Source organism: Geotrypetes seraphini, chromosome 11 (assembly GCF_902459505.1).
Source record: "Geotrypetes seraphini chromosome 11, aGeoSer1.1, whole genome shotgun sequence".
Lineage (NCBI taxonomy): Eukaryota > Metazoa > Chordata > Amphibia > Gymnophiona > Dermophiidae > Geotrypetes > Geotrypetes seraphini.
The window spans coordinates 136,504,137-136,526,566 of record NC_047094.1 but is presented as its reverse complement, the minus strand read 5'-3'; the positions used below and the strand labels follow the sequence as shown (position 1 = coordinate 136,526,566).

The 22,430-nt window shown below is 44.8% G+C and overlaps 1 protein-coding gene across 3 annotated transcripts in view; it reads right to left on the bottom strand.

Moving 5' to 3' along the window:
• Positions 1-22,430, bottom strand: part of PLCG1 (phospholipase C gamma 1) — a 139,493-nt gene that overhangs the window by 10,421 nt on the left and 106,642 nt on the right. For 2 of the 3 annotated variants that reach the window (XM_033963637.1, XM_033963638.1), the window contains exons 24-30: positions 21,363-21,520; positions 19,997-20,093; positions 10,246-10,470; positions 7,121-7,269; positions 4,911-5,025; positions 2,854-3,015; positions 422-510 (exon numbers count right to left, since the gene is read on the bottom strand). In XM_033963637.1, the coding sequence (XP_033819528.1) occupies positions 422-510; positions 2,854-3,015; positions 4,911-5,025; positions 7,121-7,269; positions 10,246-10,470; positions 19,997-20,093; positions 21,363-21,520 (995 nt within the window). Of the gene's footprint in view, positions 1-421; positions 511-2,853; positions 3,016-4,910; positions 5,026-7,040; positions 7,270-10,245; positions 10,471-19,996; positions 20,094-21,362; positions 21,521-22,430 lie in introns of those variants that run through there. The other variant, XM_033963639.1, reaches the window with a different exon arrangement.

The window sequence follows — 22,430 nt, the reverse complement described above, 5'->3', positions numbered from 1 at the left end:
TATCAAATTTTAATAAAACTTGGAAACTTGGTTACTTCCCCCCTGACAATCAGTGGGCAACAGGTAGCGCTGATGGTGTTGAACCCCAATATTCAATGCTGGGCGATATTCAGTCACCAGCATTGAATATCTGTTTTTAACGCTGGCCAGCGCATGCCCGGTTAACTTGAAATTCAGAGCTAATCAGCCATTCGTTAGCACATAAAAATAAGGCTGCTTTTTATGTGGTCTCATTTATGTGCCAACACTGGCCTGTTAGCACTGAAAATCGGGATCCAACTAGACTCCGCCCCCAACATAGGCAGGTTGCAGTTCAGCACTAACCAGTCATTTTTAGCAAAAATAACCTGTTGACAAGCGGGTTAACCGGTCGGTGGCTGTTCCCGGTGGGTTAACTCGCGCTGAGTATCGGCCGGTTTACCTTGCCAGTGGAAATATCGATTTTAACAAGCAGGGTGGCCAGTTCCAGGTCCTCACTGTAGTTATTCTTCAAGGGCACTGATCTGTATCCTGAAATGAGAAAGGACATCGGATTCACGTAGGGAAAGAGAGGAGAGACGTGATTTGCTTTGTATAAGGAGCAGCTTGGTGGTAATTGGATGAGGAACAATTTTCAATCAGGAAGGAAGTATACAGGTTAAAATTCATCCCTCTACCGCCGATGCTTGTACCACAGCTAAATCCGAAAATTCAGTGTAGCCAAAGGTGGATGTTCAAACAAGCCCCAACACTAGGAAGGATAGGCCGCTGGGACCTAGTTGGAAGATGCAAACAGATGTCTGGCTCTTCTAAGATCAGAAGTCCCTTTTGTGTGTGAATAGAAGTACGAGTAACCGTGCGGTTTTCATTTTTAACTTTATATTACACTATTTTTCCAACATTTCATGAGTAAGTTAACCCTTTCAGGACCAAGGGACATATTTGTCCCATAACTTTAAAATCCTATAAATTTTGATTGGGATAGTCTACAGTTCTAAATTTGATATGTACGGATTCCATATGATACTGCCTTTATGTAAACAAACTGGTTCCGACATTCATTCATTAGCGTCGTTGCTAGATTGATGAGAAGATTCACTTGCCACACTGTCCATAAGCCAGAAGTGTGATTTTTTTAAATAAAAATAATGATATTTCACAAAAAAAATCAATTTTTTGGCATCTGCAAGCCCTTTTTACCATAAAAATGTCGTCAAAACCACAAAAATTGGCCTACGATCCTTATGGTCCTGAAAGGGTTAACAGCTACACACATAAACTCAACCTTTCAGTTCACTTTTCACATCATCTCCCAGTATCCCTACTCTTCCCTCCAGGCCAAATACATAACCACATTACCTAATTCAGCTGAAAGAGTTCACCAGCCCACTACATAATCTAGGGGTCAGAAACATAGTAAATGACGGCAGATAAAGACCTGAACGGTCCATCCATTTAAAAAATACATAGGACACCTTCCAAAAAAATTATGCCTTGCTTGCTTTCCTATGTTCAAAGCTGACATTCCTTCCATCATCAGAAATTCATTTATCTGGTTTCTCCATAAGGTGAAGTCAGGTCGTGTTGCTGAAGTCCACAGTTACCAGGATACATCTTAAGCGATTGGACATGCCTGTCTGCACCAGAGTCTAACGTACGGTAATTTCTTCCTCCATGAACCGGTAGCACACCTCCGGCTTCATTTCTATTCTGACTCCCATAGTGGCAACAAGATGCTCCCAACGCCGTTTTATTTTTAAGAAATCTCAGACATAATAGATTCCCTAAGGGTTTTCACATTTCTTAAACCACCCCGATTCCGCCATCCTTGCCCCTCCAGGCCTATTTCGGATACATGCATAGCCTATGCAGGCTTTTAAAATGCACGTCTCTCTTTTGTAAGAAACTGGTACGTGGCGAATCTAACAACGGTGACCAACCTTGTCGACAGGTCCAGACTCGTATATTTGTTGCGACCTACCACACTTTTTCAAAATTGAAATTTGGGACCCCTGAAGAAGATGTCATCAAAACACGGCCTATGTTGGGTTCCCATTTCTTTAAAGAAAAAGTGAATTACAGTCATCATTACGCAACTTTTTAATGTTCGAATACTGTCTGCATCAAGTACATCCGTTCCACAGCCTCCCCTTTTGTTTCTTGTTGTTCGACATTCACTGCAGACTTGTTAGATCCCCTTTTTTTTCGTCGACTTTCGTCTCTCTTTTGCATACACTATACTAATTATCTGTCCCCTCTTTCAAGCCTAACACTGACACTTCAGGGGGTTATTTAGGGTCCCCTATAGCAACCAAAACATCTGCAAAACAGGGATTGTTTAAAATTGACAGTTTTCCTAACTCTACCCCTGTGATGTTCTCATCCTGCAGGAATTTCTACACCAAGCGCTCTATACAGAGCAGAAAGTGCTGACAACAGCAGGGAAACCTTCCTGGGCCCGTACTTTAGAGCCTGCATGACAGACCTGTATCCCCCTCAAATCTGAATTCCTCCCCAACACATCCAAGGGGTATTGCCAGGATCTGCTATCAAACGCTTTTCTTTATATCAAAACTGATTAACGCTGCTTTGAGCTCATGTTGCCCACAAGCAAAGTTATTGCGATAGTTACTGCAGCGAGTCCTTTGACAAACCCTTAACTGATTCTCCAGTACCTTTGGACATATTTTTTTATGTCAACATTGAAAAGGGATGTGGGGCAGTTAGAGCTTGCTCTTCTTTGCGAATGTCATGATTACGATGACATTGGAGAACCTCCCCAGGCCCCCCCTCGCAAATAGCCTCTTCAGATCCTGCCCTCTCGGGTTGGCGCATCGTAATACCCCATTAGGCGCAGGGACCAGGAACACTCACCTGCCTTCAGACCCTGCATCTGGATCGTAGCCTGTGCCAGGAAGTTCTGATCACTGAACATGTCCTCCTCGTAAACCACAAAGCGCAGAAATGAAAACTCGGGGTTACTGATGTGGAACTGGAACTGCTGCTGCTGCCAGACAGGATTCAAGCCATTATCCACTGGGAGAGAGAAAAGGAAAGTTCAGTCCTGAAAACCACCCCTACCCTCTCCCTCATCCACATCTTCTTTGCAAGAAATCTTTCAAAGCACAACTTCTGAAATGCGAGCAAGTGTCAGGTAGGAAGTGACAGGGTCTGTGCATAAGGAAGGAGTCAGATGGTGCAGATCTCAAGGGAATACAGGTTGTGTGCTAAGTGAATCAGAGGGGTCAATTTTGACTTGACACGATCACCGGTGCTCATTACTATGCATTTTCAGTGCTGCTGTTGATATGTGCAGTGCAGTTGTGTATTATCGCTATCTGGATACATTTTAGGGCCACTCATTTTGCTCCCCCTCCCCAACCTGGCCCACAATTATCTCAAGGCCATGCAGCAGAAGCTTGGCATCACAAGCATAGCCTGGGTGGCAGCACACCAAATATTTGGGTGCCTGCAATTATGCGACAGAGCTGGCTGGGTGCTTAAATCCAGGAAGAGGGCACACAGCTGTAAGTTAGGTATATAGATGGAAACCACGCCTTTATCCCGCCCCTATGTACACCCCCCCCCTAGCAGAGTGTGCTATGTAAGTTATGTGGATATTTTCAGAAGCTCTGCTAGCATTCATGCGGGACATTCTAGCCATCTGTGTGTGCAAATGTGGGTGTCTAGATCTTAAAACTGATTCGTTTTCGAAATTCTAAGGAGAGGCCAATTATAGATTGGCTGGCTGCCAGCAAATGCCTATCGGCCTGCCCGTGTATGCTGAAGAGGGGCGTATGTGTATAATTGGGGAAGAGATAGTGTGTAGCAGTGCATGAGTAGGTCAGAGAGAGGTAAAGTGAAAGCCAAGCTATTTGGGGGGCGCACTGGGAGCAGAGTCAGCACTTAGCCAAACTGGGCTGCAAAAAACTCAGATCTATCTTTATCTGGTTTGTTGGCCATGGAAACCTGATCAACAATGCTGGTGCCCACACATGGCCCTGACATTAAATATCTGGTCATAATGAAAAGAAAAACGCTGCTCGCTGCTGACCAAATCTTTATTCCATAGGATGATTCTCAAAAGATTTGTTCAAGTGCCTTCAGGACCTGGACATATCCTGCAGTTAAAATGTATAATCAGCGAGGAAGGATTTTTATCTGGTCCAATCATTTGCTTGTCAGTATTTATCCAGCTAAGAAGAGTTAAGAGATGGCAGTGTGCTGCCCAAGTAGTATTTTGCAAATATCTGCTCAACGTACATAGCGGATGTTTGCAAGGAAGTGTACACAGGGGCAGGACATAAGCAGGGCTCCCACTTCCTCATGCAACTTATGTGCACATCTAATAAATCCACTGAGCAGTAACTGTGTTACCAATCGCCAAGCAAGCATGCAATACCTATCCATACATGGTGATTGGTAACACCGTTATTGCTCAGTGGATTTATTAGATGACTTTGTGATCATAAGATTCAACCACTGGTTGTGAATATAGATGGGTTGCTTGTTATACACTTTCACTAGGGCAAGGAGATACCCTGGTACGGGGGATTCTAGAAAGCAACATGGACCCCTAAGTTCCTTTACAGGATAGGCTCCTCCACACATACCCTCCAGGCACCTAAGCTAAACATCCTGTTATAGAATTGCCCCTATAATGCGGAACGCTGGCCCAATCTGGCTAAACTTCTCCAGATAACTCTGACGTCCATTAGGAGTTAGCCAGATCACTGCCACTAAATATAAAGAGCAAAGTTAACCTGCTTGCTTTACCACTTACTGCTCTACTTCTCATCATGAGAATGTAAGAATAGCGGACGTTCTGAGCCCCCCCCAAGGGCTCTAGAACATATTCATTCTCTGATCTAGATTGCCCATTTCTTCCCACCAGCTCCCTAAGAATGGAAGACTCAGTACATAACTCTCACCAACAAACTCCGTCTTGTGTTTCACGTTGTCATAGTCAGCTCCACACACCTCGATCTCCACGAAGGGGCAAACGATGCCGCGGCCGTTTTTGGGGAGGTGTCGGGCTCCCAAGACCTTTTGCAAAGAACAGAACACAACACAGAGGGCTCAGATGCAGCAATCTCTCCTCCGGCTCAAAACTGAGGGGGGGCATGCAGTCCCTTTCTCTCTGAACCGTGAGACCTTTAGCACGTGTTAGCGCATGGGACTGCAGCAGTGCCTTTGAGTAAATCTAGCCTTAATATAGTGTGTCCCAGGTTCTGACCAGGTTATAAATTCAGGTGGAGAGAAATAGGGACAAAGCCTACAGGTTTGGTTTTTTTAAATACCCGCTGACTTTGCATCAAACTTCAAAGAGAAAATGTGTGTATTTTACCTTTGACACTAATTCATTAATTTGTTTCCATGACCCAGACAACTTTGAATAATTTAAACATATCTAATTTAAAACCAACATAAACTTAAGTATAATAAATTTGCCTCTGCTTTCTGTGCATGAAGATTTTCAATTGGAAATGTGCGTAGGTTTGAAATATCAAAATCCACGCCACTCATTTTCCAAGTCTGCCATAATTATGCTTCCAGGAATGTTTTTTTTTTTTTAAAAGGAGCTAAAATGCCACTTGTATGTTTAGCTGAACTGAAAATAGGGCAAGTTTCAGCCTATTTCTGCCCAAAACTGGATTTGAAACTTGCTCCTTCATTCTCCACATTAAAGAATGACACAGGGACAGATTTTTTCCCATCCCCATGGGAACTCATTTTCCCGTCCCGTCCCCACAAGTTCTTTTCCTGGCTCTGCCCCATTCCTGAGAGCTCTGTCCTCATCTGCACAAACCTCAAACACTTTAAAATAGTAAGTACTCAAGGCTTGTATGGTTAAGGCAGAGTTTACAGAAATGGAGCAGGGACAGTGACAAAACTCGATGGGGCAGGGGAAAAATTTGTTCCCGTGTCATTCTCTACTCCACATCTCTCTTTTGATACAGGCTGGAATCTGGTGTGCTTGTCCGAGTGCACTCTCTCTAGATGGGTGAAAAGGCTCCTTTTAATCCAAGTACATATTTGGCTTAAAAGAACACTGTCCTCTTTGGATACTGTGTAATAATCCCAAAGCCAGCAGATATCTGATTGAAGGGGGCCATTATAAATGCATTTTCCAGTATTGTTTGGACAAGACTCACCCTAATGATGGGAGTAGGAAGGGGTCTGAATCGGGCAAGTTGGGCAAATGGTATATGGGGTTAGAGGTGTGCTTATGCTCCTAAGGGGAGGGGGGTGCTATGCGTACTGGAGGATAAACTAAGCCAGGGAAGTAATGGATGGTAAAAGTGAACTAAGTTTGTGAGGTAGTTTGATGTTGAAGATCGTCTCCCTTGTATGGTGGAAGCTGAAAGGTACAGTAGACGATCCCAATTCCAAGATATGGATCGGTTGTAACAGAACTCCTTAACTGTATAAAGAAAAGGTTTGGGAGGTGGATGGGGTGAAAACTGAAAAAAAAAAAAAAAGTTCAAGTTTGGTGCAATCTGTTTTTGGCTCAGCGCCGAAGAAAAAGACTGTCACTATAATTATTGTATTTCCTCCCTCTTTCCTTCATGTATCTTTTGTTAGTGCGTCCTTATTTAACCTAGTACGTGTTGTAGTTCGTCTAACAGTTTTGTATTTTCATTTTTTTAAAAGTTTGTTTTAATGGTAATTCTGTTTGTTGCAATGTTATTTTATCTAGTGTTTTGTACAACGCTTTGCAGAATCGATAAAGCGTTTAATCAAGAAACTAATTAAACAATAAACAATAAACAATATACCAGCTCTCTGCAGTTCTGTCAAGTGGTTGTTGTGGTTTTTGCAACTCTGCATCAGTAGACAGATTTTTATACGTAAAAATGGCGTGAAATTCCTGAGCAGCCCTGATACAACAAGTCCCAATGCTACTCGTCACAGGACAAACACTTCCAAAGGCCAAGATTTTCCAGCAACTGAGGCGACTTCTGGTGCTATTTAGCTCTTGATCCGTAAGGAAGTTGTACAAACATATCAACATCACAATCTCGTTCTCTCTTGCTAATAAATACTTTACTATCGCTCACATTATACTGAAAAAAATATATATATCCAGCCAGGTCACTGTGTCAGGTCATTGGCAAGGGTCTACACCTTGGGTACGAACCGCTATGGAGACGGTGAGGGGCTCCGCCATGCGCAGGGTGCATTTATCGAAGGGGTCAAAGTTGTCATCTCTCATGCTCACAGGCTGTAGCACATACCCACACTTCCCGCTGGCCATGAAGAGCGCTTGGTTCATCTGCATTGGCTTGTCTGGACAGGAAAGACAGAGATATAATTTAAACGAGACAGTACTACCTACCCACCTCTTATGGGAGTTCCTGGGCTGATGACCTCATCTCCTATCAATACCTCTTCCCCTCCAGCATATCCACAGGCGGCTGACCTTCTTCTACTCCAGTTCCCCATTTCCTCAGGACATACCCACCATCCGCTAAGCATTTATTATCCATCCATCTGAAGTAGCTACTGGCTCTGACCATCTCCTGCATCCCTCCCAGGGGCACTCTCACTGGCTGCTGGCTGACCATCTCCTGAACCCTTCCCTGGCCATTAATTATCCCCTAAGCACCCTACTGGACACACCTTCAGGCCTCTGACCATTTCTTCCAGTGGTGAGTCAAAGAACATAAGAATAGCCTTACTGGGTCAGACTAAAGATCTAGCCAAGTATCCCATCTTCACGGTGGCCAATCCAAGTCACAAGTACCTGGCAAAAAATTCAAATAGTAGCAACATTCCAGAATCTCAAAGAGTAAGCAAGATTCTAGAATCCCCAAAGAGAGCCACAATCCATGTGGACTCCCCGAAGAGTAGCAAGATTCCAGAATCTCAAAGAGTAAGCAAGATTCTAGAATCCCCAAAGAGAGCCACAATCCATGTGGACTCCCCGAAGAGTAGCAAGATTCCAGAATCTCAAAGAGTAAGCAAGATTCTAGAATCCCCACAGAGAGCCACAATCCATGTGGACTCCCCGAAGAGTAGCAAGATTCCAGAATCTCAAAGAGTAAGCAAGATTCTAGAATCCCCAAAGAGTAAGTATGATTCCGGAACCCCAAATAGTAGCAACATTCCAGAATCTCAAAGAGTAAGTATGATTCCGGAACCCCAAATAGTAGCAACATTCCATGCTACTGATCTCAGACCAAGCAGTGACTTCCCCCGTGTTGGTCTCAATAGCAGACTATGGAGTTATGCTCCAGGATTCATTTTCACAAAAAGACCATTTTAACCAAATTCAACTGTGATAATATTGAAATATTTGAAAGAATAAGGTTAACATACCACCATAAGTAATATTTGTCTCGCTAGGGGCCTTTCAATGGGTCTATTCCATAGTCATCTCACACTTAACTATAGATTTATAGACATTATCTACTATTACATGCAATTTTTATTGATGACTCTGCAACTGTAGAACAATAAAGTAAACATGAAAACCTGGATGACAAGTTTTGTATCTCTCTCCCTCTTCCCCACTGAAACTGCAACAAAGTGTTGCATTATGGGTAGCAACAACATATATTAATGCAGTAGTAAACATTAGTAAGATCAAATTTCCCCCCCACCCCGGAACCCACTCCAGAATCATATTGTAAATGTGTAGTAGTGGAACATTTTAAGAAAAAGATGGCCATTATTATATTCATTTTGGGGATGCCATAGACACAGATGGAGGTTGATATTGAAACCCATTTGACATGGACACGTTTATCCGTATAAAACGTGGCCACAGAAAAAGCAAAACCAAAGTGGTGGCAGCTGGCACGCTATATGGATAGCTCTTTGAAGATCCACATAAAGAAATCCCCCCCCCAAAAAAAAAACCTATCCATATAGCTTTATGCAGATATGCAGCTGCTGAAAATCTATCCCATGGATTTCACTTTCCTAGTACTTGCTGTACAAATCACAAGACCAGTGAAGAAAATATTGGATCCAGTATTCAAAATGATTTAAACTGTCAGGAGAGGCTGGATTCAGTAAATGTCACTCAAATATGGGTGCCAATCGCTATTTTGTGAAGGACGCTTTTGGGATAATCACTTATAAAACAGTGTTAGTCGCCAAATTCCATGCCCGAGATTTACAACAACTGAAACCAGATGTAAATTGTGGCAAGTTGGTTGCACATCTGCGACATTCTATTATTCTGCGCACAATTTTCTGGAATGACCTTAACCCTCCTGTACCCCTCCTATAGGAGCACCCCCTTTGCAGCCGCGGATAGGCATTATCCTATAACTGGACATTAAGGGGAAGATTCTCAAATGTTGGCGGTGAAATCTGACAGGCCACCGTTGTGGTCACTACTATAACGATTTCAAAAAGGCAAGTCATTCTTTAAAAAAAAAAAAGCACATGCAAATGAGGTTGGTTGTCTCTTCTCCAAGCTGAAGAGCCCTGGCCGCTTTGCCATCTCTTCATAGGGAAGTTGACCCATTCCTTTGATCATTTTCGTCACTCCTCTCTGTACCTTTTCTAATTCCGCTCTATCTTTTTTGAGATATGGCGACCAAAATGGCACACAGTATTTGAGGTTCGGCCATACCATAGAGCAGTGATTCCCAACCCTGTCCTGGAGGAACACCAGGCCAATCGGGTTTTCAGGCTAGCCCTAATGAATATGCATGAGAGAGATTTGCATAGGATGGAAGTGATAGGCATGCAAATTTGCTTCATGCATATTCATTAGGGCTAGCCTGAAAACCCAATTGGCCTGGTGGTCCTCCAGGACAGGGTTGGGAACCACTGCCCTAATGAATATGCATGAGAGAGATTTGCATATGATGGAAGTGATAGGCATGCAAATTTGCTTCATGCATATTCATTAGGGCTAGCCTGAAAACCCGATTGGCCTGGTGTTCCTCCAGGACAGGGTGGGGAACCACTGCCATAGAGCAACCTGGGAGCACAAAATGGTTTACAGTAATTTATTCAGGTACTCAAGCATTTTCTCGTTAAAAGGTTTTCTTGCTGAATGATGCTTGCATCAAAGTCATTAGATAAACGTCTTTAGGTCAGACCTTGAGGCTCACAATTTCAGGTAAATCAAAGCCTATACAAAAAAAAAAAAAAAATTCCATACAGACCCAGTATATGTGGTCATCTCTTTCATAGAATCCAACATGGATGCTACAATCAGGTGGCAGTACAAGACTGGTACATGTCAGCTTCCCCCACCCCCATATTTTGCTCCCATTTTTGTCCTTGGGGAACCAGTCTTACCTGGAGTCTGGAAGTTGAGTGCCACCAACTGGCTGCCACAAATCCACATGGGCAAGGGGTCATAATTGGAGGAATCGAGGCGCTGGCCCTTGGGGTAGATGCGGGAAAGCTGCAGACGGTTGTACTGCAGGAATTTCTTGCCTTTCACCTTGTTGACATATTTCTCTGCCTTAGTTTCAGGGAAAGATGACATGTCTCTGTAACAGGCCCTCTCTGTGCCAATCTCTGCAATCAGAAGACACAAAGCAGCATTCGTACTTAAGACCGAATCTCCCCAGTTTCGGTTAATTCTAGCCCCAGTGACTAGACACACGAGCCTTCTCTGCCACGTTTAAGTTTAACTAGGATAGAGCTACCCGGAATCCTGGACCAATTCCCCCCAAGGTCACTTTGTCACCTACTCAAGCACAAGAGGCAAGATCGATGCCTTAAAGTCTGGCCTTTCACTTGCTTGTACAGTGGTACCTCGGTTTACGAGTGCACCAGTTTGCGAGTCTTTTGCAAGACGAGCAAAACATTCGCAAACTTGGTGCCTCGAAAACCGAGCTTTCCTCGCTGTACGAGCGCCCCCCCCGGCGATCCAGCATCCCCCCCCCGCTCGCCTTGCCCCCCAATCCATCGCGATCCTACTTCCCCCCCCCCCGAGCAGTCAATGACACCCTTTACCCGACTTGGCACAATGCCGGTGCCCGAAGATCCTCCCTCTTCTGGCGCGGCCTGGGCTGGGCGGTGCGTCGGAGATCCTCCTTCTTCTGGTCTGGGCTGGGCTGGACTGCCTTTGAGCATTTGCGCATGCTCAAAGCCTTCTGGTCTCGCTCTCAATCTCGAGAGAGCGAGACCAGAAGGCTTTGAGCATGCGCAAATGCTCAAAGCCAGTCCAGCCCGACAGAAGGAGGATCTCCAACGCACCGCCCAGCCGCGCCAGAAGAGGGAGGATCTTCGGGCACCGGCACTGGTGCCAAGTCGGGTAAAGGGTGTCATTGACTGCTCGGGAGGGGGGAAAGTAGGATCGTTCTGGAGGGGGGGCAACACGTGCAGGGGGGGATGCTGGTTTGCAAGGGGGGGGAAGCTAGATCGCGGGGAGGAATTTGGAACAGCGTCGGATTCCTCAAGGGGGGGGAGAATGGAGCAGCGCCGGTAGCCTCGTGGAGGGGGGGTGGGGAGGAGGTGGAACCAATCAAAGCAGTTTCCCTTACTTCCTATGGGGAAACTTGCTTTGATATACGAGCAATTTGGTTTACGAGCATGCTTCTGGAACGAATTATGCTCGTAAACCAAGGTTCCACTGTATTAGGAAGTGTAAATGCACAGTGCCTGGGAAAAGGCTGAAATAAAATTAAGAAGCACAAAACCTCCTCTAAATTCCTCCTTCCACCGGCACAAATCTTTTTGCCCTAATGTACAGTAATTCCTTTCTTGATGTAAGTCGCCTTGAGCTTATTTAGGTATTACGCGACACACAAATAACAGATTAGATTTTATTTTTTTAATCAGATTTAATCTAAGAACACTGCATCGGTGCTGGATTAATTGTGGAAACTCAAAACCAATTAGAAATGTAACAAAATTAACCTGGATAATGAGCAATATCCTGCAAGCACTCAAGTGTCTTGGGATGGACAGCCCAAACAATTTTTAATTTTGTTTCATTTCCAGTGTCACGTACAGACTTTTTTTTTTTGTGGGTGGGGGTTGTGTCTTTTTTTCTCTGAAGACTTAATTTTAATTTCAGGAACAACGATGATCAGTGTGTATGTTCTCTGCAATAATGCACCCTCTTTGTTCCCGAGACAAAAATACAACCGCTTGGTAGCAAGAGATACAGACCACTAAAAGTCAGATGTCGAAAAACCGAGTGCTAAGCTAACATCCTACAAATGGCAGAGCTGCATGCCAAATCTGTTCCAGAATGCCAATGTAAGCCCGCAGTTGCTTGGCCAATTTGCCCAACTTCAGGTGCGGACACATCTATGGCTAGCGTAAATGGTGGCAGACTGGATGGGCCATTTGGCCTTTATCCGTCATCATGTTTCTATGTAAACAACGTCACCTGGGCACCGATACAATTTTCAGTGAAAGAAAAAGCCTCGGTCTCTCTGGTGAGGAAAAACCACGCTACCATCCACACATCATAGGCATAAAAAGCTCTCGCTGTAAGAAAATTGTATACTCCTGAAAAACGCCCTCTGTGTTCAAAATAAACAAAACACAATCATGCTATGTCCAACAGCCAACGCTCATAACCAACAGCCGACTGTTTCATAGCGACAAGCGCTACAGGGCAAAACGTGTCAACATAGCATTCCAACACCCTTGTTTCAAAGAGTTATGCTACAACTATTTTTTTACTGTAAAGAAAAAATTTTAAAAACAACCCCCCCATAGCATTCCAACACTTCGAAGCACTGTTCTTTTGCTTTCTTCGAGGAACAGCGCTTTGAAGTGTTGGAATGCTATGTTGACACGTTTTGCTTGTCGCTATGAACCAACCATTGGCTGTTGGACATAGCATGACTGTGTTTATTTTATTTTGAACAGAGGGCAAAAGTTTTTTATGCCTATGATGTGTGGATGGTAGAGTGGTTTTTCCTTACCAAAGAGACAAACTTTTTCTTTCGTTGAAAAGTGTATTGATGCCCAGGTGATATTTCATTAAGCAGTGGGGAGTTTATATATAAAGTGTGCTTTTATGTGATGCCATATTTTTGAAGAGTGAAAGGGTTTTGGAAGATAAGGGAGTTGCGGTGATTTAATGATTGACGAGTTATTTAATGTTTATGTTTTTGTAACTACACGTAGAATTAGGTTTTTTGATGAATATGTATGTATTGTCAAATTTTGTGTGTTTTTTTTTTTTTTGAAAAGTATGTTTTATTAAATTTTCAATAAGAAAAGAACCAAGCACTCAAGTGCACATGGTGTACAACAAATGTCATGAATACCAAAATTCTGCTCAAATTCACCAACACAATCTTGAGCCCTCCCCCCCATCCCACCCACTCCCACCCCCCTCCCATAACCCAAACAAACAAATCAGAACAAAGGTCCACTCTAGTACAGTCCAAATTCTATAGTCAAACATTTAACAAATGACTGCGAGCTCTAGATGTTAAAGTATCCCAGAAAGGAGCCCAACAATGACAGAACAATCTGCCCTGTGCAGAGTCCAGACTAGCAAAACAAAGGCGCTCCATGGAGGCGTGCTGTATCATCAATGTCCGCCAGCGCGAAAGCGTCGGAGATGCAGACGAAATCCAATTAAGTAGAATAGTCTTCTTCCCCAATAGTATAGAGCGTGCAAGAAAGCTTCTAAACCCCTTTGGAGCTGACAGAGGCACAGAGTCAAGGGTAAACAACATCTGTTGATCCAAAGAAAAGTTGTAATTCCACATGTTTTGAATATGCACACACAGCTGTTGCCAAAAAGCGTGAATCCGAGGACACATCCAGAACTGATGTCCCAAGGTGGACGGAGAATGAGAACATTTAAGGCAACCATCAGACAGGCACATCTTCGCACGATATTGATATGAAGTAGATCTATACAAACGATGGAAAAATTTATAATTCATTTCAAACAGAGTGACACTGTGCGAAATTCGAGCCGTTCGAAAGACCCCCCTGCGGATCATAGTAGCTGTTATCTCACAGGAAAGATCATGTGACCATTTTAAAGCATAAGAGTCATAGGAAGGCTCGCCCAGACATTCCTGTAGATGACGATGATGAAATCGCAAAGGAATCGGTACCTGAGCAGATAAGCTCAGCGCTTCAGATAGAAGTTCCATACAACGGTCCGCTATAGAGTCCCGTGGCAAGGAGGCAATGTAAGAGGAAAGTTGAAGGTAAGAGAACCAATCAGTAGGCCTCCAGCCATGGTCTCGCTGAAGTTCTTCAAATGATTTCAAGGCGCCAGTGGAGTGCACCAATTGAAAAATATATTGATTAGTAGGCAATGTCCACACTTGAGAAGAAACTGGGTCCATACCCGCTGTAAAGTCACCATTACCCCGCAATGGTAAGTAAGGAGTAACCTGAGAGGTAAGCTTGAGCTGATTACAAAGCACTTTCCAAAGACGCCGCAAAGGCAGTAGAAATAAGTCTCGTGCTGAGGAGGTCTTCCTTGGCAAGTGAGAAGTGTGTAGCAGGTAACTGAAATGATATGGAGCACAGAGCAACAATTCCTGTGTGGAAGCCGAAAAATGTGTAGTCCCCCGGTACCAATCGTTCAAATGTCTCATCTGGCACGCCCAGGACAATAAACGAAGACTCCGAAGACCAAATCCTCCGCGATCCCTAGGGCGCGCCAGATGAGCCAAAGACATACGAGCCCTCCTCCCACCCCATAGGAACTTTTGCAAACATTTCCCCAAAATGTTATCATGACGTGCGGAGAATAATACAGGTATCATTTGAAACACATAGAGCCACTGGGGCACAATTATCATATTATACAACGCTATTCTACCCATTAAAGAAAGCGGGTAACTCCTCCAATTCTCCAATTTTTGAGTTGTGGAAAGAACTAGAGGGTCCACATTGAGAGCATAAAGTTGGGAAGGATCAGGGGAGACAACCACACCCAAATAAGTAAGATGACCCGGTGCCCATGATAAAAGAAAAGGTCCCCTCCACTGTGTCTGCACTTCCGGGGTCAAGGGCAAAACTGAAGACTTTGATTTGTTTAGTACCAAACCCGAGTACATACTAAACTCATCCAGCAACTCTAAAGCTCTAGTAAGAGAAAGTTCGGGAGATCCCAAAGTTAACAAGAGATCATCAGCATAAGCTAAAACCCTCAGTTGGGAGTTACCCTCTGGTAGACCCTGGATAATGTCATCTCGCATTATAGTGCGCAGGAGAGGGTCCAAGTAGAGTAAGAAAAGGAGAGGTGAAAGAGGGCTACCCTGCCGCGTCCCACGCGCTATCGAAAAAACAGGTGTGTAAGTACCATTGACCGAAATGCAGGCCGTAGGATCAGTGTAAAGCAAGTGTATCATGTCCAGGAACCACCCCTCAAAACCCATGTATGTGAGCACTTGGAATAAATATCCCCAATTGACCTGATCAAAAGCCTTTGCTGCATCTAGCCCCACCAGTATGCCTGGAAGATCAGAATCCCTTGAGCGCTGTAGAGCAGTGAGTAGTCTACGAACATTTAGCACCGAGTGGCGATGTTGAACAAAACCCACCTGTTCCTGTACTATCAAAGTGGGCAATAAGGTGGCCAATCTATTAGCCAATATTTTGTCCAATATTTTGATGTCCACATTAATTAGTGATATAGGTCTATAAGATTCAATGTCCGTATCAAGTTTGCCCGGTTTAGGTATTAGGGTGATGATTGCCTGGTTAGCCCCCCGCGGGAATGACCCTCCCTCAAGCGCTGCCGTAAAATATGCCTCCAATGGACCACAGAGGGAAGGAAAAAGAAGTTTATAGAACTCAGGAGTAAATCCATCGGGGCCTGGTGACGTACCTCCCTTAAGCTGCTTAACCGCCCCCTGAAGTTCTTTACCCTGTATAGGACGATTTAAGTAGTTACGATCCAGTGAGGTCAAGCGGGGTACCCCCGCATCCATTAAATAATCCTCCGCATTCGGTCCCCCCTGCCCTTCCCTGGAGGCATAAAACTCCGTATAATGTTTGAGAAAGCCAGCGGATATTGCAGGAGTGGTTGTGAGCTCCTCCCCCGATCGCAGCAAAATACGGGAAATATGGCGATTAGGACGGTGAGGTTTAGTCAAGTTAGCCAAAAGCCGTCCCGCTCTATTCCCAAACCTATAGAATTTAAACTTCCAATAATGAAAGTAATGTTGTGTGCGTTCATGTAATAATGTGTTCAATGCGTTCTGCGCCGCTACCATGGCCTCCTGAGATTGAGGGGAAGGATGCGAAAGGTGAGCTCGCTTCAGACGTTTACATTCACTCTCTAAATGAAGAAGGCCCCTGGAAAGGCGGGCTCTATGGGCACTGACATAGGAAATGATATCCCCCCGCAGTACAGATTTGGCAGCCTCCCAAAAGAGCACGGGCGTATTCCTATGCTGTGCATTGAAAACCTCATAGTCATTCCATTTCTGTGTAAGATATTTTTGAAAATTCAAATTTTTAAATAGGTAGGAAGGAAATTTCCATGCCCCCCCAGGCATATTATCCGTACCACTTAAGATGTCGATCCAGATAGGACAATGATCAGACACAGAAATAGGACCCACTTCGGATGCTCCTATCATAGGCAAATAAGCAGTGGACGTCAGTATGTAGTCTATACGGGAGAATGTATGATGCGCTCGGGACTGATGGGTGTAATCCCGTTCCGTGGTATGAAGTACACGCCACGGGTCTATAAGATCTAAAGTGTCGCATAAGTATGGAATACCTTTCGTGGGGCCATGATTTTGTGAGGAGCCCGGTCCCGTTCTGTCCATACTAGGGTCCAGGACTTGGTTAAAATCTCCCAACACTATCAAAGGATTAGTAGGATCTCGGACTCCCAATCCCGTGATAGAAGTGAAAAAGGAGTGCTCATATTGATTGGGGGCATACAGCATTAACAGATTGATAACCTTCCCTGACATAATAACCTTACACATTAAAATCCTTCCCAAAGTATCCCGGTAAAGTTGTTCCACCCTGCCCGGAAATCCCCTGCGCACCAAGAGCACCACCCCTGCCTTCTTATTAGAGGAAGAAGAGCAAAAAATCTGCCCCACCCATCCTCTAAGAAGTTTAGCGTGTTCAGCATCAGAAAGTCTTGTCTCCTGCAAACAAGCCAAATCTGCCTTATGATGCTGCAGACGCTGAAGAATCTTACTTCTCTTAACAGGAGAGGTTATACCGCATACATTCCAGGATAATAGTCGAATAGTTTGGGAAGTCATGGAATAGGAAAGGTACAGACACGCGCCCAGTTCCACTTACAGAGTCTCCCCGGCTCCCAGCCAAACCAGGGAGAATAGAAAACAAGTCTGTCCGTTGGTGTCACCAAGAAAAGCACAGTATTTGGGATTATCAGAAACTGTATCAGAATGGACAATGCAAACAAGAGTGTTATGATCAAATGCACAAAACTCAATCTCCTCTCCCACCTACCCCTACCCAAACCCAACCCACCCCCTAACCCCCCCTTCCAATCTATCCCTACCATCCCCCCACTTACTCCAAGATAAGGCTACCCTCAAACCCTCCCGGGCTTAAGATAGCAAATCACGTGTGTGAGGCTATCCGATCCCCACCATCCTCCTCAGAAAGTGAAATACACTGCACCTACAACATTTAAACAACCAGCAGTAATTTGTGAAACCCCCCAATACCAGCATTGCAATAAAGACAGAATGTTATGCTCATGTAGTTCCTGCCGTGGACTCTGCACGATTAATGAACTCCCCTGCTAAGTCTGCAGAGTCAAACACGTGCCATTTCCCATTTTGGTGTATTTTCAGCACTGCAGGATAAAGAAACATAAAACGCCTCTTTTGTTCCACCAGCTTAGCGCATAGGGGGTGAAAGACTTTGCGCCGGTCAGTCAGCGCAGCAGAGTAATCTTGACCAATGCGCACCGGTAAAGTTTCATAAGTCAGAGGTTCTCGTCGGGCACGGTAGGCTCTCAGCAGTTCCACTTTATGACGATAATTGTGTAATTTTCCAATGATAACTCTGGGTCTCTGGTCTGAACCCCCCTTAGGACCCACTCTATGTACCCTCTCAAAGCGGGCTGGGCCCAGTGAGGATGGCATGGGGAGCTCACTAGCCAGCCACGACTCCACCACAGATAATAACGCTGTTTCAGAGATGGTTTCTGGGAGTCCGATAAAGCGCAGGTTCCCACGGCGAGAACGGTTCTCTAAGTCCTCAAGCTTGTCTTGACAAGAGTGTAGCTGCTTGGTGAGGGAGGCCACTGTGGATTCCATTGCCGTGGCCCCATCTTCCACCGCCGAGACCCTCGTCTCCAGTTCAGTCACCCTCGTCGAGTTATCCTCCAGCAGAGACTCCAGTTTGGTTAATTGGCTGGAAATAAGCTCCATCCTCGGCCCCAGCGCCTGTAGAACCACATTGTGGAGCTCTGTGAGCATCTCCGGGGTAAATGCCACTGTCGCCGCTGTCGCCGCCGCCGCCTCAGCACGAGGCGCGGCCGCCATTTTATCCTCCCCGGGCCGCGTCTTTTCGCGCTCTTTTTTCCCCGATTTCGCCGCCATCCGTGCCCCCGGAGAGCTTAAAAACTTGTCCATGCAGTACTGACCCGTTGCTGGCAAAAGGGGGAGCAGAATCGCTAATGCGAGGTGCGGTTTTTATGCCGGATGAGGGGCAGGGATCCGGAGCCGATCGAACTCACAGCCGACCAGCTCACAGCATCACGTGATCTCCTTTTTGTGTGTTTTTATGTAAACCACATAGGTGTTATTTGGTATTAAAAATTTTTTAAAAATTAAATAAAATAGTAAAAAAAGTCCTTTGGACTAAGGAATATAAGAAAGTTGTTTGGAGAACACCATTTCATCAGACTGTTGGTTTCATCGTTTTTTTTTTTGTCAATGATTGATTATCAAACTGAATTGCTCAAAATCTTTACAACATAGATTGCAAACTTAACAAAATACGGCAATTCCATTGAGTTTTGGATTGAGAAAGGGTGATACAATCTCACTGTATCTGCCAAAGTTGAAAAAAAGCTTCCTGTAGAAGCTAGGATATAGTTTAAGTTATTTTGGTTTTTTATTCAGATTTTTTTATGGAGAGGCACCGAGTTATTTGAATTTGTTAATTTGTTTGTCAAAAATAAAGATATCCCCGTTTAGATTTCCAGAGGTGAGAGGAAAAAAATATGTCAGAATGTTTAGGTCAGCCATTGCCTATCAAGCTGCTAAATCTTGGACTGAACTTACTGGTTCAGTTACTTCTCAGACTAATTATAAGAGTTTTAGAAAATTTTTAAAAACATCTTTTAGCAAATTTGTGTTAAAAGCAAAATGATGTATGCATTTTAGGTTTTTTTAAATGTTATAATTGTTATTCTGGATATCATCTCCACTGTTGCTGATTGTAAACCGCTGTGAGTTTGTATAGGTATTTGCGGCATACAGGCAGTCCCCAGGTTAAGAACGAGTAATGTTTTTAAAGCTGTTCTTAAGTCGGATTTGTATGTAACTCAAAACTTGTAGATTTTAAGATTCTTGCTGCTTCCCTCTGCTCCCAGCTGACAACTGTCCCCACCAGTGTTCCCTCTAAGGTACAGAATGCACAACCACACACTGTTCTTCATGTGGCCGTGCGTCATTCCTGAATCTGCAGCAGAAGCGGAGGAGTCTAGGCCACCGGGAAGACTGCTCAGTGAAATCAAATGAAGCTGCAACCACGTTCTTAAGTACGAATCGTACTTAAGTCGAGCGTCTGTAACTCGGGGACTGCCTGTATAAGCAATGGTTGTAATGTAAATGTAATGTAATATATACCCTTTACTCTATTCTAAAGGACAGGGTGTTAAGTGCTTCAGCATGGTGCACTAAGACAGGCCCATCAGCACCTGCAAAAATTCAGGAGCACCAGGCTCGGGCATACGCTGGTATTCTACAATGGAGTCGGAAGGCCTAGCTGCCATTACAGAATAGACATTCTGTGCACTGGCCACCTAAATGTAGGCACCTTGTATACCCCCCTACATGTAAAAACGCTTCATAAGATTATTTTCACAGTAAAAAGTGTCTGATGCAGGAAGTGATAAAATCCCCCTCAGTAAGGGAGCTATCCTTACTGTCTTCATCAAAGGGAACAGGACGGCAGTAGATGACCAGTTCAGACAGCTCCAGCGCGATCTTCTTCCTCCTCTCCATCATCTTTCCCTCTGTGAGCTGGCGGGAGAGAGACGAGAGCACACGTCACAGTCAGTCCATACATGCCAGCAAGCACACAGCACAGAGCATGTTAAAAGCAAAGCCCCAGCCAGGGCTGGCCCAGTCATTAGGCAAGACTATGCAGTCGCCTAGGGCAGAAGCAGCTGCAGTCAAAGATAGCTTCTACTTTAAACTGCAACGCAGAGTTTAATAAATAAAGGCACAGTGTCCATTTCTGCATTTTGTAAAATTGTTGTAGGATGTTCATGATTTTAAAGTTTGATTATCGATGTCTTGGAGGAGAAACCCAAGAACAAGGGACCTGGAAACTGAGGGGGGGGGGACATAAGGTTGAAGGTGAGTTCCACTGAAAAGCTGTGGCACCAGGACCAAAGAGTCCAAGCAGAATCCGCCAAGTGAAAAAGTACGCCCTGCATACTGCTTTGAACATTTACCCTGGTAGGAGGCATCTAGACCAAGAGTGGCAATTTTCACACAACAGATCTTGAATCCTATTTACATATGAAAATTTGCCTAAGGAAAAAGCAGCCATACACACCTGTATTTACTTTCTCTGTGGGTCCTTTGCCCAGATAAAATGGCACATGTGGTTTTGGAAATACAGGGGTCAATATTCAGCCAGCAGCGGTCAGCATTTTTTGGGCTGCTAGCAGCAGTATCCCCAGGGGGCATACCACCCCGGGCGCTGTCTTGATGGGGGCATCAGCACCTCTCTGTCCCCCCCCCCCATGCCACAGTTGCTCCTTCCCTTCCACCAGCTTGAGCAACTTCTCTGGCCTCTGTGCTAGCCTGGCTCCCCTCTGAAATCACTTCCTGGTTGCGGGGCCAGGAAGTGAGGTCAGAAGGAAAGCCAATGCCGACACGAGCAGTAGGCCAGAGAAGCTAATCACGCTGGCAAAGATTTAAAGAGGTATGGGGGAGGGGGTAAGGGAGGGCGCAAATGTGGCGGTGGGGGATGGGGGCACAGAGGACGGTGCCTCTTATCCTTGCTACGCCACTGCCTGAATATACCTGATTAGTCCTGAACAAGTCATTTAACCTGTACATTTAAATCACTTTGAAACTCAATCTCTGCTCTATCCCCATCCCTCACCCACCACCTCTGCTCAACACGGGTAAAAGTGAACACATTTGGAAATTGCCTGGTATCATTACAAAACAGCTGTAGCAATATCAAGAGACAGCTCTCTTTCACTGACAATTGCCCTGTAGGCACTGATTCCCTTCAGCCCTCATCTGTCAGTGCTAGCCACAGGGAACACGTACCCTGGCGTCCGCTGTCTGCGCCGCCTCTCGGATCTTTTTCACCCAGTCATTGAGATCGTCCAGGGAATCGGCAGCTACGTCCAGGTTGCAGCGCTGTGCAGATGTGATACTGATGGAGAAGACAAAGGGCCGATTATTCTTCCCCTCAGGGCGAACAGCTGAAACGAACGAGAGGACAGAGTCAATCATCATCTTTATCACGGAAAAGTTTAATAAAACTTACTGCATTTGCTGCTCTCCTGGACCAAGATTTGATAAAGCAGCGAAAAGATTAATGTTCTCTTACTGGTTTTCTGAGTCAGGCAGTTAATCTGAATATCTTGTCATTTACAGCATGTAGAATTTGACAGCATAAAATGTGTCATACTGGGTCAGACCAATGGTTTGTCTCTGACAGTAGCCCTTTTGGGACACTTGGGAGTACCGGCAGACCCTAGGGGGAGAGATCCCTTCTGGCTGCTCATTCTAGAAAGAAATACACAGATGCCTGACCAGGGAAGGGTAGAAAAGAAAAAGGAAGGGAAGGGAGAAGAGAAATATGGCAGACTGCAGGCAAGGGAAGGAGAGGAGAGGGATACCAGATTGTTGTGTGTGTGTGTGTGTGGGGGGGGGGGGGTGTACAGGGAATGATTAGGTATTTATTTTAACTTGGAGCGGTGTGAAAAATTACTGACACACTAAGGGTACCTTGAACCATAAAATTTTGGTAAACACTAGCCTATAATCGTCTTCTGGCTTTGTCCACCACTGCTATCAGCGAGGTAAAGGGATAAAAAGCTAGTTTGAGCACCAGTGTGTTATTGTGCACTAGTGAACGGGAGGAGGGAAGGGTGGTATTTCATCGGGAGATGGGTAATGTAGGAGATATATACTGGGTTTTTTTTTACTTTTTGGGTGCGTGGCAAGCATTCATTCTGGAATTTTAGTGTGTGTTGTAAGCTGCTGTGAATTCTATGATATAGGAAGTCAAAATAAAGGTTTGACTAACGCTGTAAAGTGGTGACATGCCAATTAAGCTTATGATAGGGTGGATCATTATTGGGGACATTTAAAGGAAGGGAGGGCGGG